We start from the raw sequence: 15535 nt of genomic DNA, 5'->3' as shown, positions 1-15535 counted from the left end.
AAATCAGAAGTAGTGTGCTTGTGGCTTTAGAAGCTCATTTTGAAGTTGTAGAATTTGCAGAAGTTTCCAGAGAGAAAAATATTCTGGGAAACGGGGGGTGGTCTTCTTGGGCTGAAGGGCCTTAGAAAATAGACCTGGAGGTTAATGAAGTGAGGTTGGCCCATTCTTCCCCCCAGAGGAGGGGAAGAGAGTCTCTTAAGCATCTGAGGTGGCTCGGGTCAGCCTTGAAAAATTCTTTGGCATCCTAGATGAGGCTGGTTCCTACAGGGCAGGGATTATGAACACTGTCACAATCAAATCCTTTGCAGCGAGAGTCTTAGAGCTGCAGCACTGCAATGCTCAACCTGGGAGGTAAATAGCTCCCAATCCCCCAAAGTCAGTAGGACTCTCTCAAATCAGCCTAAAAGGATGCGGTCCAATAGGAAATACCTTAAAGATTAACAGGTGGAGTCTGCACAGTGAATCCTGCAACCTGATGGTTACAGAGGACTGAAATAGGCATCAGCATACCCACTATTGATGCTGACACCATAGTGATATTATTAAACCTGCATGCCAGATTGGATGGAAATGCTTGGCGAAGCCACACAATCTGAATCTCCTTGGGAGGCAGGGAATGATCTCGGTGCTGTCATGCTTGCTTGCATGTGGATCACATCTAGGCTGGATGCTAGGGCTTCTTTTCCCTTTTCTTTGTATTATTGGTAAAGATCTGTTCTATTGATAGTAGCAGAGAGAGGCTTTGTCATTGTGTATCAGTGTGATAGCAAGAAATACATATCTCTAATAACTGAAGCACAGTTTAAGATATCTTTGTGACTTGCTTTAGAGCTCTGTTTTATGTATATTTCCCTGATGGCTTGGCTGTCTTGGTTGTCCTGTGTCAATGTGATTGGAGGTTTGGTAGAACAGAGGAATCTTACTTTACTGGCTAGAGGGTGTGGAGCTGTGCTGAAGTGACAGGAGATGGTAGCCAGCGCGTATTCTTTTTTCTCTGGCTATTCACCCATTCCTTTTCAGTGAAGGCAAAGGTGACAGGATATACCAAACTTACATGAGAATCCTGCTTTCCTTAGAGGAGCTTGACTTTCAGCAAATGCTCTGAAAAAGGCAGGTTTGCTGAATCAAGGACCAAATGAGGGCATTTTTTTAATCATCAGTGAATAATTCAAGCCAAAAGCTTTTCAGGTCCATCCCCAGGCACACCTGAGTTCTCATCATAATGTTATTAAAAACTAGGAAGCTCTCCTTAGCCTGAAAGCTATTGGAGAGAAAGGATTAAACACCAGAGAAGGGAGCTTCAGGTGGCATTTGAGTCACAGTCAAAAGCGGCAGAAGCTTTTATAAACCAGCCTTCAGCAGATCCTAAGTAGACAAGTAATACCTGTGTTTTCCTTAGTCAACAATTGCTTTTCAGTTGCCTCTGTTGCAGAGGAGGAGATAGGTGTTTTGTTGCATAAAAGCCTACGTGCAATTCTGTTAATGGCGGGGGACACAACACTCCCAACAGACAGAAAGAAGGAAATGAACAAACAAACAAAAAAACAACCACAGGGCATGAAAGAACATTAGGAAAGCTTTATTTCCTGATGCCTGAGCCTGTCCTCACTGAAGCTGATGGAAAGACTTGCTTCATTGCAGCAGCCTTTGAATGTTGTTAGCTCTATGGGGAACAGGCTGTGTTTGTTTTCTGGTTTTTAACTGCCACATACGTTTAGAAGAAGCTTATTAATAAAGACGTCCTGCACCCATAAATTATCCTCATGGTTTCAGATGGATGTCATTTTCTCTCATTTCTGCCTGTAAGTATGCACAATTTTGACTGTGTGTGGTTAATAAACTGCTATATGCATTGCAGTTGTGGCTTCTCTGCTGTGGCAAAATGAGATTTCTAGATGTAATTTCTGTATTAGTTAAAATTTATGAAGTATTTGTGAAGCCCTTGGAATAAAGACTGCTATAAAAATATAAACATCTTTTTTTCATCATTAACCTTTCTAGGCTGGCTATCCTGAATGAGTCTTATAGCCCAACAAAAACTATTAGTGGAGTAACTCTTATATGGATCTTTCAGCGCTCTCAGTCCATCCTATTTTCCCTGTCTACCTATGTGTGCAGGGGAATAGTATGAGGTAGCGATTTTTTCGAAACAGAAATCATGCACACACACACACACCCCACACACACACACCCCCCAGGGCAAGTTTTAGCAGATCATTTCAATTTTTTTTGAAAATGGTGTGATTTTGCTACATGTGCCTCTTTCACTTTAAAGTGATCCATCTAGCAAAAACGATTAAATGTGAAGATATTTTCAGATTGAATTTGAGAGGAAAAAAAAAATAATCTCAACCTCTTTGAGGCTGGTGTAAATGTGTGTTTTGCACCATCTATTTTATCTGCTTTTTGCATCCCTCTTCCTAAACCAAAAGTCCTATGTCCTTATCTGTTACAAATAAGCATAATACCTTGGAGCTAAGTTAGTGTACACTATCTGGGGAATTCATCTCTAGTCAGACCATCATGGAGCCTTTGATCCTTTGTGTGTACAAATGCCTGAGAACAGATGCCTCCTTTCCACAAATGAAGACAGTAAAGAAAAACCTTGTCCTTTTCACCAGCTGCCTGTTGATAAATGAAAAGTGTTAGAAGCTTAAATGGACTCTAAGTGTGTTGATAGGTTTTTGAGACTGGCACCTTTTGCTCAGGAGTCCTGCCAACACTGCCAGATAGAAGGTCTTTCCCTCTTCCTATGAGTTCGTGTGTTCCCTCTGCTCATTATATCTCCATCCACAGTAACCTGCTGTTCACTTATGTTAGGAAATAAGGCTTGAGACTGAAATGCAGGATTTTCTTAGTTAGCTGTTCAGGAATAAAGAGATGCTCTTGCTGTCCGTCCCTCTCTGCATATGGGTTGCCCTGGTCATGTTCAGCATGTCCGTAGCATGTGAAAGGATGACCCTATTAGGCAACAGCTGTTCTCAGCCACTGGTCTCAAAACAGCACCTGTTAGGAGAAGGCAGTTCCTCTTCACGCTGCCATGATAATATGAATGAATTGCAGTTGCTCATTCATTTGGAGGGAGAGTCATTATTTTAAATGTTGCTAACAAGACCAGACTTAATTATACTTAGTATTCCCCAAATGGTCATCTGTTATTAGGCCACTTGCTGCCTACCTTGTTATTCTGCAGCTGCTGGCTGTAGGTATAAGTGCTGGTTACAAGGAACTTTGTGCTTAAAGAGGGTATTGCCATGCTCTGGTGTCGGTATGTCTAATCAGTGATGCCACTCAGAATTTGGCTCTGAATATGGTTTGTTAAGACGTCAGATTTGCAGCCAGCCTCTCCACTGGTGACCTGGCCAGTGAAGCTGACACAGTGCTGTGAGTGCTGAGGTGCCGTAAGCCAGCTGTCTCATTTGACCCAGAGCTATCTACTCCATTGTCTCTGTTCTTGGCATCTCTCTGCATGCAGACTCCCACATAGAGGCAACTCTGTTCCTCTACCACAGGACCACAGTGGTGACTGATACATTCTGACTAGTGTCATAAGGAGAGCAAGACCATGGGTATTAGTCCCTCCTTTCAACGCTTTCACTTTTCCCCACTTATGGCTAGTCTGATGCAGACAGTGCAGATGCTGCTTCTGCTTTGCCTGGGAGAAGCGGCTGCAGTCCTGGAGAGGACCCATAAGAGTGGGAGTGCCCTGCCTGCTGTGGAACAAAAAGGGATTGCATAGGAGAATGGGGGAATTTTAGACAGTTGCTTAAATGCATTTAAAAGGTTTTTCCCTTCCTCCCTTTGACTCAGGGTGCTACCTCCCAGAATGTAGCCTCATTACTGAGCTCATTCAGCCTCATCTAGTTTCTCAGCTGTACCCTTTCCTCTGCAAGGCGCAGGCCACTCCTGGCTCTGGTGAACATGTGCTACATGCAGCTTCACAGCCTGGTGCCACCTCCTCTACTCTGTTGATCCCCACAGGCTGGTTATATTCCCTAGAGTAGAAATCATTGTTTTTACACGGTAACTATACAATAAATCTGTTTCAAGCAATTAATCCTAGCATGCCAGCTCCACCAAGGTGAGACTATGTTTTCAGGTGCATTGTGAAGGCTGTGTGTCTGTTCTCTTTCAGGAATGTTATTTTCAGTGTATATACCATGTGCATCGGCCAATCAGGAGTGCAGAGCTAGAGGTGTGTTCCTCTCTGACAGTCTCGGACTCCGTTATCTCTGCCAGCACTGGGCAGTTTAGTTTTTGCAAGGTGGTAAAAAAGATGTCCTTGTGCATTTGGGTTAATGGGTTATTCCAGATGTGTCCAAGTACTAATTTCATTAGGTTGCCATGCTTCTCTTTCTACCTATGTTTTTTGGCTGCCCCAGCAGAGCCTTCAAGCTTTGACTGGGCAGATGTGCTGGTGTGTATCTAATGGCCTTATTCTGAAATTCTGATAAGCTTCATCTATGCTATATTGTCTAGGCCTCATAGGAGTCAACTCATGCAAAGCCTGGAAAGATTCCCCTTGGGCTCTAAAGGCTTTGCTCTAAAAGTGCTATGGGGGTGTGTGTTAGACGCCTCAGGCACCAATAAAAGCCCTTTGCATTCTCTAGGATGCACCATGGGGAATACTGTACAGTAGCTTAAGTGGATACCTTCCCCATGTGGACGCCACCTCATTTTTAGTAAGGCTGCTAAGTGGAAGTGGCAGTGGGTGTTTCAGCAGATGTTCAGTGCTGAACGCTCCGAGCCTCAGTTTGAAGACAAGAATTGAAGTAATTAGCATGTATTGTTTGAGGAATGTAACGTTGTCTCTGCTCATCTTGATTTTCATGGATCGGAGCACTACATGGTGCCTTTGGGAGGGCTCACTGAAAAAAAAATCCAAAGTGCCTTGAGTTATACTTCTGTGCATGGCCTGAATTACCCCAATTGCATCATCCAGCACAGCGCAGTACCTATTGCATTTCAGAGTTTTCTCTTAGGATCTACAACTAATCAGTCCTTCACCTTATTTTGAAAGGAGCTCAGCCTTTTAGACTCTAACAGCATATGCCCGTAGACCCAAAGCCCTCCCAAAGTGCCGCAAATAGATAGTGTTGTCCTCTAGAAGGCAGGAGACTCAGCTGCTTCCATTGCTGGATGGCATTTAAACCCATGTTTCCTAGCTGCTAGGCTGCTGCTCTGCCCAGACTAAAGCTTTGCAAGCAGCTTTAAAGCCTTGCTGAGCAACAAAGCCTCGTTCTTAGGGCACTTGGGGGAGCGAAGAGTGATGGGGTGCAGTCCTTATTCCCAGGGCAGTTTGTACATTTTAACCAGTGACTGTTTAGTGCAAAATAATACAGCTTAAGATGCTTAGAGGATCTTTTTGTATCCCAAATTAATTGTTTCTTGAGGAGTTGAAATCCTGGTGTGCATCTGACAGCTGCCCAGATATAGTACCCAAAACTGTCAGATCCCATTTCTCCCTTGCGTTTGGCTTCAGCTACGGATGTCTGAACTGCTCTTTCCACTGGACTCTGCAGATGCCAGCTGGGTCATTCACAGTTCTGACACAGAGTCCCCAGAAGAAGCTGCAGCTAAGGGAGACTTGGCTCTCTATCACGAGGTGCCGCTCAGTGGAAGCTGCAAGTACGTGCAGCCTCTGCTGAAGTTTCTGCCTGAAATGGGGACAGATCTCTTGGTGGGCAACCGCAAGCTGCGCGCGCTCTCCGAAATGCTGGATTTCAGACTGTGGCAGGGGCTGGCTGGCTCTGTGGGGTGAGTATAACTCACACCTTTAGGGACCTGACAGTGACAGAAAGATGAGGAAGAGCTACGCTCGGCAATTACAGCTGGAGACTACTCGCAGGAGGTTTGCAAAGCTTAGGGAAGATCTACACAGGCTGAAGTGTTCCAGGCTTTGCTGCTAGTAGTTCAGCCTCTCATGTACTTCGCAGGGTTTCCCCTCCCAAACACTTTCCTACCTCAGAGAAGCTATAACTAAACCCTGAGCTACCTTTCAGACATATCTTACATAGGCTTAGCCCTTCCCTGACTGTTCATTTCTTTAAAGTTCCTTCTCCAGTCAGCTTAAAAGGCTCAGCTGCTTTCTTGTCAATGTCAAGCTCAGGCTCCACTACAGGCATGTTAACTTCATGAAGGGATGGTAGCAGTACAATCCTCTGTGATGGTCAGGACCAGTGATTTCTATCCCGTAACAGTGTATCTGTTCAGTCTGACAGGACAAGTGCATGACCCATCACAGAGAAGTTTACCCCCTTCAAAAGAGAAAACTCCATTCGTTTGGCAAACAAGAAAAAAAAACCCACTAAAATCCTAAACTCTACAAACCTCTAAAAAAAGAGTTCTGCTGGTGGAAACAATGGATGGTGACAGACTTCTGTGAGTTTATTGCTCCCATGTGAGGTTTGCAGTTGAGAATTGCCCTGAAGAGCTGCAGTAGGTAGATTTTTCTGTCTTCATATGCAATTGGAAAACACCCACTTCATCTTGCTTGTGCTGTTTTGTTTAAACTCAGTTGGCTTAATCCCACTGCAGTCAGGTTTATTTGATGTTTCTCCATTAGCTAAGTACTGCTGGATGCTCCAGCACGATATGCTTTATGGCAAGGAGTGAAAAACACAGGAGCAGGCTGTAGCGTCAGAGGCATTCGCTGCCGTTGCCCTTTTGCTCCTGTTGAGCACCGTGTTTTGCTGTGGAATAGTAACAAGGCTTCACTGACAAGAGGCGAGGACAAGCATGACTGAGGAAAAGGAAGCCGCGTTGATTTCATCATTACCCTTAGCCCCACAAACTGCCCTTTTGTGATTGGTGGCCAGATGCCCACACATCTCCGTTCTTTTTCTGGCTCTTCCTTGCCTCACTGATTCATTCTGGGTGAAGCAGCTCCCATAAACAAAAGGCAAACATCTCAGCATTGCTTCCACATTGGGAAGTGCTATTTCAGTTGCTAGGGGATCTGCTTAGAAAAGAAAGCCAACTCTTAAAAACTGTATTTCCATTTCAGGCAGTCTTACCTTGTGCTGTTCTGTTGTTTCAGCGAATTTTCTGAAGAATCATACCCTGGTTTTGTTCTCCTATTAATATCTGGGGGGAAGTCTTTATTAAAACTTATGACTGCTTGAGAACTAAACTCACATGCACACATACATCACAAAGAGCCTAAATTGAGTCACTTTCTACACTGGCAATATGTTGCCTAAGTTCCTGGAGGGGAAAAAAGAGAAATGCTGCAAAATCCAGAGGCAATTGGGCTGCGTTTTTTGGCTTTGGCTTAGGTTCAGTGTTCGAGTAGAACATATTGAATACAATTTTAAAAATTCAGCAGTATTCTTGTGGAAATGATCAGGTATGTCTGGTGAGAAAATCAAATGGATCAGCAAATTTTCTATGAATGAGTCTTAAACACAGGTGGAGAGGTCATCTGCTTACAGGCTCAGACAATAGCTCTAGCAATGGAAACCAGGGATCTGGATGGAGGTAAAGAATTGCTAATAAGGTAATTGCCCCCAGATTAAAAATTTCAAAAATACGGTTTTATATAGCTGTATCTGAGGTTAAGTAGAATGCAGCACTGGTAAGAACTGAAATAAAAGTCCTTGGGGTGTATTAGGTAAAGAACAGTCTCTGCTTGCAAGTAATTTTAGCAGCTAAATGGCTCTGCTCGTTCTCTGATACCTAATGATAATGTCTTCAATTTCACACATTGATTTTTAAACAATGCATGTCAAAATAAAGTGAGTTCCATAGGCAAATTAGCACAGTCACAGGTTTGCCACCTTCTCCACACCTCATTGGAAACTCCACGCTGTTGGAGCAAGCTAATTCCTTTATCCTCAAGGTGACTGTTGGAGTGGGGCTTAGATTGTTCTGCCCGGGCCATACGCATGAAGGACCAGCTGGTCATCAGCTGTAACAACTATAATGCGGCACAGCCCATCCTCTAGCAACTGCTCCAGTCGTGCTCCCTGAAAATCTCTTGAAACCTATGAGCACTGCATTTCCATTGTCAATAATAGACATCTCGCCAAATAATCTCCTTAGTGGATTACAGATGAACACCCTCTTAGTTTTTGCAGTAATTAGTATTAAATTAAGTGTAGTTTTAGACTGGAAGAGGGTGGGAGGAAGAGCAAAGGAATTTAGTATTGGCAGAAGGTGCCTTATGGACAACCCTGGAACCACTAATCCATGCAAATTGTGGGACGAGGTCTGCAGGGTGGGGTTTCCATGGGAGACAGTGCTGGGAGGGAAGGAAAAGTCAGGTATTAGAACTACTGTACCTGCCACAGACTTCAGGCTCTAGTGTACTGGTGCAGGCAGTATATTTACTAAAGACAGGCTCGTGAGGCACCCCGGATGATCAACTCCGCATGGCTCTTGTGTGTCTGGTAAGGGAAATGGTAAAATTTAAAGGGAAACTTCCCTTATGTGGCCTAAGCCAGACACAGCTACTAAAATCTGGCACCTGTATGTGTGTGTGGTCAAATGCTGCAGAAGAAAGGAGCTGCGGTGTGCAGCAAGTTGTTTCATTGTGCTGAGTATGAGATGACCTTGGAAAACAACATCTGTGCTAGCAGAGTGTAACCCAAATCTGCGCCAGGAGCATCTATGATGAAACACAGGCCTAGTGAGAAGCTATTTTTGTTTTTTTGCTTGCTTTCCCACATTTAGGAAATACCATATGAGGAGAAATTAAAGGGTGATGTGCTAGGATAGGAAAAGGACCCCGAGATACTGTAACTTGACTGACCCGGTGTGTCAGCCCGAGGAAGAAAAGTAAGTAGCAAGAACATCTTCTCAGGCATCTCCATCCACCTTGTCAGGCTCAGCTTCTGTACCCCTCAAGGTTTGGCCAGCAACAGCCTAAATATTTTTCCAAAATTTTTGAGCTACTGGGAAGATGAGTGTCATTGTCTTGGTTGAGAAGCACCAGCAGGCCCGTCTTTTTACCCACAGACTGCCTGGAAAGCAGAGTGGCCAAAGCTGTTCAGGGCCATGAACTGCTTTCCCCGGTCTCTGCTATGATGCTGACAAGGGCTATGGCTGGCAGCCTCTCTGCGTGTCTCAAGCAGTTGTGTAGCATTTGCATTTATAGCTGTTTCTGACTGCAGAAGATGCTGCCTGCATTTCAAACTGCTCTCTTCTGAGCAACAGGGAATTCACCCTGCTGAGGCGGTGCCACAGATGGAGATGACATTGCCACCATGCATGTGTTTTGGTACTATTAACCATGGTCCTTTTCGGTTTGCTCCACAGATACTATGTGGGAAAGAGATCCCCCGCTGGGTGAACCGCCTGGCCTACTTCAGCTCGTGCATCCCCTTCCTCCAGAGCTGCCTCCCCAAGGAGTGGCTAACCCCAGCAGCCCTGCAGAGCCACATCAGCCTCGGCCTCCACAAGGAGGAGCAGGGGGACACAACGGATGAGGAGTCCCCCTCCACCTCCGCAGTCCCCTCAGCCTCAGGCACATCGCGAACCTGTAGACATACCCGGGTCTAAACTGTGCCCAGCGTACCCTCAAATAACATCTCCCTCTCTCTTGTACTATTTCTTTCTCACACCCTTTCGCACACCGTGGTTTCTCTCCTCTTCTTCAATGGACAGCACAGGGGAGGGAAGACCCTTTCCACTAAGGAGGTGAAGTTTCAGTCCCTTTTCCAAGGGCTGCCACTACAGTTGCTCAGCAAAATGTCTGTGAACCCCAACGCTGAACTGAGGAGTGTGGCAACTAAACTGGATTATCCTCCCAGGCCCCCCACGCTCCTGGATCCATGGAGAACTGCTGGCTTTCTTGGGCATGAGAGCATGCATACGGGCAGGGGGGCACCATACTGTGATGTTCCTTCTCTGGAACTGTTTTATCTTTTTATCTCTTCCCCCACCCATGTGAGCCCAGCAGCCTCCTCTCTATTTTGGCTGGGTTTGCCATTCCCCTATGACAAATCTCCTGCCCACACCCAGTGAAGGAAGCAGAGCCAGAACTGAACCTTCTCATCTCTTAGACCAGCAAGAAGCTCCACTCAGCCCCATCCCTTTTGTAATTATCAGGTTTCTAACTCATGTGAAGGACAAATGAAAGGTGCTGCTGTTCTATGACCACTGGTTTTCAGTACTGAAATTTAAGAGCTTGAATGATTGTCCTGCTCTTGAAAATAATAACAAAGAACCTAGAAAATGAATGTGTTACCGTGGCTTTTCTTTGGGGTCAGAAAGAGGACGGGGCTAGTACTTAGAGGCAGCTACCACGTACGTGCAGAGATGACTGTTGACCATATTGGTGCTTTTTGGCACAGACCCCTCTCAGTTTCCGTAACTGTAGGCAGCATTCCTGGTTTCCTTTTTTTCCCTGGATTCACTGGGGAATCCCTCTCCTAGCTGACGTTTGCTGGCTGTCTTTGGGGGAACGGCCCTCCTGAGCACAAGGAGGAAGAGTTAATCTGTTGGGAAGGTCAGTATTCCCTTCAGCTTTTCCTTCTGCACTCATAAACCTAAAACATGGCTCCAGAGCCACCCTTCCCCAGCCTATTTTCGAGCCAACCCGAGAAGGTAAAAATAAGTGGAGAACCCAAAGAATGTCAACCTGTTTCCTTCTCCTCCCTTTTTGGAGGCGGAGGGGGAAACTTAGGGCCACATCTGGAAAGCATGGATGACCCTTCCAATGCATGGGCCACCACAGTGCCTTCCATTGTGTGCACTATTTCAGTGGCATGAAAAATGGGCACAGCTGGCTCACTGACCTCTCCAGGCTGGCTCTTGACAAGAATCTGGTCCTTGGATGTATTTATGCTCATTCTGACAGCTGATGAGAAAGCAGAGGAGGAAGAAAGGACAAGTACACCAACTCTTCCACTCAGTTACCTCACTAGGAGTTCTAGTCAGAAGATGTAGGAGAGAATCAAAGGGTAAATCCAGGCCCCCTCTCTCCCTTGCAACTCCTCTTGGCTACACAAAGGATGAAAAAGGAACAGGCTAGGAGAGAAGTAGGGCTTCAGGGGGACATTTCACACAGAAATCTCTCTCACAGTATTTCACAAAGTAAGAAGTGCTTAACCGGCTGTATGGTAACCCGGACAAGAAAGCTGTTGAGAGGGGGTTGCCATTTTAGAAATGCTGTTCTCAACAGCTACTACAAAGTCAGGACTTCCACCCTCCACCCAGAAAGAACTACAAGCCCTTAAGATGGGTGGTTGTTTCCTTTTATTGGTCGCAATAGCATGCTAAGTCCAACCAGCTGTTTCTTTAGCTCAGGTATACAGAAGTGTGTGCTTTCAGGGCTGAAGGTCTTGGCTATGATGTACATCACGTCTGCATAGACAGCGCTTAATGGTTTGTTACATGTGCACGCTCTTACAGAAGCAGGAGGCCTTGGAGAGGTCTATTGGATGGAAATGGAACTCACAGGATGGCCTCACTCCACCGCCTCCTGAGGTGATGCATGTTTGGGCAACAAAACCTTTACAACACACCTCTCATTTTCATCCTCTGAACAAATTGCTGCAAGTTCTGTACTGAACTGAAGTCATGTTCCTTATTAACCTTGGCTGCTCTCAGCCAATACTGCATTGTGAGCAATTCTGCAGCTCCTGGTATCCAGTTCAGCACCAATCTTGATTACCCTGGCTTGTCCAGGCATGTTTGATAAAATTTCCATCCTGTTCTCCATCCTGCTGCCCAGAAACCTTGTTACACAATGTACTGTTGCACTCTCTATTCCCCTGCAGTCATGGTCATTGCAGCCTAAACCAGCAGTGCGAGCTCCATTTGTCTGAAGCTCCCAGTGTGCCTGCCAATAGCCAGCAGCACGTTATGTGCAGTGAATTTTAAAATCTCTTTTTAGGTCCTTCTCTGGAGGAAAGTGAGAAGAGGCTTTCCCAGAGCTTTTGTCTAGGCCAGGGAAACTGCAGTGAGAAACACCTGGTTCCTGATGTGACAAAGGCCAGCCAGCCATCGCCCTCGTGTTTCCGCTCTGCACCTGAGCTCCAGATACAGCACCACGTATACATCTAGGAGAGAAGTAGGGCTTCAGGGGGACATTTCACACAGAAAACTCTCTCACAGTATTTCACAAAGTAAGAAGTGCTTAACCGGCTGTATGGTAACCCGGACAAGAAAGCTACATTCAGCCTCCTTGGGGACATGAATATGTGCTTTGAAGTATTGGGAACAACACTTGGGGTGAGCTGTCAATATCATAAAAAACAGATGTTTGTTTATCTACTTTTATGTTTGTCTGTTTATGGCAGTAGGGGTGACATCAAGGAGGCATCAAACCTGTTGTAAATCAAAACCAGAATATATTCCAATCTTTAAAAGTGTTTCTCCCCACCCCTCTCTGTTCAAGGTGACTGACCAACAGTGACAAGAACAAAAGGACACTGTGGAAATAAAATATATATTGATGATAGCTTTACTTCTGTAATTTAACAGCATTTTAGATTATTAAACATGAAGACATTTTAAAAGTCTAATTTACTGTTCATCTCTGGTACAGTATGTTTGGTTTAGTTACTTTTCTTATCTTTCCAGTTATTGCACTATTATTGTTGTTATTATAGAATTATATCATATTTAGTTACACATTTGATTTCTCTTGCTGTTTTAGAGCATAACACCATGGGAAAATTTTAGATACCAACCGTTACCAATGAAAACAAAAGAGCAGCTTAAAAATCTTAACAAGAGCACCCCAGGGCACTGACACAAACTCTTAATCCTTCTTCTTACTGCTAGGACTTTTGGGGCCCTTTTAAAAGTTGGAATGAGAGGGCACCAACTCTGCACATGGGCATCAGCTGCTGTGGGTTCTGTCTCCAGCAGAGAGCTAATAGCACTCAGGTGGGACAGGAAGGCTGAAGGTGAGGTCAGCTTAGTGCTGGAATATTAGAGTTACAATACAAATTACTTCCAGGGAGTTACGGTAAGAAGAAAGAGGTTAAGTAATAACCTCTCTTCTCAGCACACCTGTATCTGTAATAGCAACTCTCTTAATTTCAGAAGATTATTCTTACTGATTTTTTTTTTGTCAGTTGGCTTCTTCTTCCTGAGTCTGTGATTTGATGCCTCAATCTCTCAAAGTTTTAAAAGGGACCGTTGTGCTTTCAGAGGCCCTGGGTGAGCCGATCCCCCAGCACTGAGCCTGTGCTCTGTGATGAGTTCATCCCAGTCTCAGCACAGTGGAGGGATGGACCTGTTCTCTTGCTCTCGTCACTGCTGAGAGTTCACATGTCTGGAATTCAGACCCGTGTTGCCTTCATGGTATTGAGGTACTCAAGAAGCAGACGTTTCCTGATATGTTATTTTTTTATTCTTCAGTTGTGTTTATTTGTCTCTAGGCTGGAGGGGCTCTCGGAACAAGTTAGTGACCACTGGACTGCGGTAACATTAGCTTAATTTCTTACATGTTTGATTGTCTTTTCATTTTAGTTGTACATATGTGGTGGCTTATTGACGTGTTCAGAAAACTTAAGTAAAGTACCTCCACCAATTCCTTGATGTGATTAATGGAGAAGACCAAAGGAAGTAATCATCAGTGTTTCATTTTTCAAATGGTTTTAAATTACTCTTTGAGTTGAGGCAGCAGGTGTCCTGTGCTACTTTGCCCCTACTGTGCTCACCATCAGGCAATGATTTGGGTTGTGGAAAGGCTGTGCGATGACTCAGGAAGTATTTAAAAGAAGAACTTCCATCATGCCAGCTCCACTCTGCTATTGCCACAAGCTACCAGAACACAGCAGAGCCTTTGGCAGCAGTAATATGTGAAAACATCACAACCTGTGCCTGGAGAATATGTGCTCTTGCCTCCAACGTGTCAGCGCTCCACCATTGTGCACTTGGCTGTAGCTGAGAGGTGTTTGAGTGGATGGTGGGGCACATTTATTTACTACCAGCAACAAATTACTAATGGCTCTAAATCTCAGAGTAAGACTGTCTGTTAGTGCTGTTGTAGCCAGCTTTGTTTTGAAAAGGCTGTAAAAGTTTCTGGGCATCCAATGTAATTGGGATAAGGGATAACAAGTTGGGAAAACAGACAGTATGATCATGGCAATCTTCTTTCCTTAGGAAACCAGGCTACAGAATGAAGGCTTCTCCTGAGGGGCTTCCTGTGGCAAACCACCTGGCCACATGGTAGCACTGAGCTCATCATCAGCCTTAAAGTTATCTTGAGAGTCTTCTTCTCTGTAGTCTTTTGTTGTTTTCTCATGCTGTGATGAGGTGACCTTACTGAAAGTGAACTCCTCTTCCCCATATACAACCACACAGAGTTTTATCTTAATAGGATAATTCAGGGTTACTGCAGTTTTGTGGACGTAGCTTTAATCTCCCCATTATTGACTATGCTGCAGTGAGTAACTGAATTTTCAGTCCTGCCATACACACAGACTGAACTGCCCACTCATGGATGTAATTACCTTAATATAATAGCACACTATACTCATACAATGTTCTGTGGATGGGCATTACCAAAAGTAATCAACAGTAAGAATAAGGGCATAATGTTTAGCAGCCCTAATCCAAAAATGAGAATGCTACTGTGCTAGGTGTGCTACAAACACCTAACAAAAATAGCATGGTTGCACAAAAAATTTTCCAGGAGAGGTGATTCTGCCCCTCTACTCTGCTCTTGTTAGACACCACCTGGAGTACTGCGTCCAGCTCTGGAGCCCCCAACATAAGAAGGACATCGACCTGCTGAAGCGGGTCCAGAGGAGGGCCATGAAGATGATTAGAGGGCTGGAGCACCTCTCCTCTGAAGACAGGCTGAGAGAGTTGGGGCTGTTCAGCCTGGAGAAGAGAAGGCTCCAGAGAGACCTCATAGCAGCCTTCCAGTACCTGAAGGGGGCCTACAGGAAAGGTGGGGAGGGACTCTTTATCAGGGAGTGTAGTGATAGGATGAGGGGTAACAGTTTTAATCTGAAAGAGGTAGATTTAGATTAGATAATAGGAAGAAATTCTTTACTGTGAGGGTGGTAAGGCACTGGAAGAGGTTGCCCAGGGAAGTTGTGGATGCCCCATCCCTGGAGGTGTTCAAGGCCAGGCTGGATAGGACTTTGAGCGACCTGGGCTAGTGGGAGGTGCCCCTGCCCATGGCAGGGGGGGTGGAACTGGGTGATCTTCAAGGTCCCTTCCAACCTAAACCATTCTATGATTCTGTGATTCTATGAATAATGGGCAGGGAGATTTCATTCCACATGCCATAGGTGTCAGATGAAAAGAAACGGGGTAGAAACCTCAGGGGGGTTCAGGACAGCTCATGTCTGGCAGCCATGGAGCCAGATCTTTTTAAGCTTCAGTTCCCCTCTCAGCACACACATACAGTTAATGGCACCCGCTGGCCTTAAATCCTAGCTGCACACCTGTGCAGGTGACAGCGTGGCTCCAGCCCCGTCCTTTCCTTCCCATAGACACAGCGGGAGCGATACAAGACCCCTTAGCTGCCGCTGGTGTAGCAGGCTGGGGGGGGAGGGGGGCGTGCTCCCCAACCAACATTTCTCCTCAGGAAAGGCAGTGTGGGTGGATGACACCACTCACAGGC

General features: G+C 45.3%; 2 protein-coding genes across 2 annotated transcripts in view; both read left to right on the top strand.

Moving 5' to 3' along the window:
• LOC104283916 (desumoylating isopeptidase 2-like) overlaps window positions 1-10175 on the top strand; it is a 57839-nt gene extending 47664 nt beyond the window's left edge. Inside the window, exon 5 of the mRNA XM_009882169.1 lies at window positions 9259-10175. Coding sequence (XP_009880471.1) covers window positions 9259-9501 — 243 coding nt within the window. The 3' untranslated portion in view covers window positions 9502-10175. The remainder of the gene's footprint in view (window positions 1-9258) is intronic.
• Window positions 1-15535, top strand: part of LOC104284176 (synaptojanin-2-binding protein-like) — a 152313-nt gene that overhangs the window by 86548 nt on the left and 50230 nt on the right. The window lies entirely within an intron of this gene.

This window comes from Charadrius vociferus, unplaced genomic scaffold (genome assembly GCF_000708025.1).
Source record: "Charadrius vociferus isolate BGI_N301 unplaced genomic scaffold, ASM70802v2 scaffold50, whole genome shotgun sequence".
Lineage (NCBI taxonomy): Eukaryota > Metazoa > Chordata > Aves > Charadriiformes > Charadriidae > Charadrius > Charadrius vociferus.
This window is presented reverse-complemented; position numbering and strand designations above follow the sequence as displayed.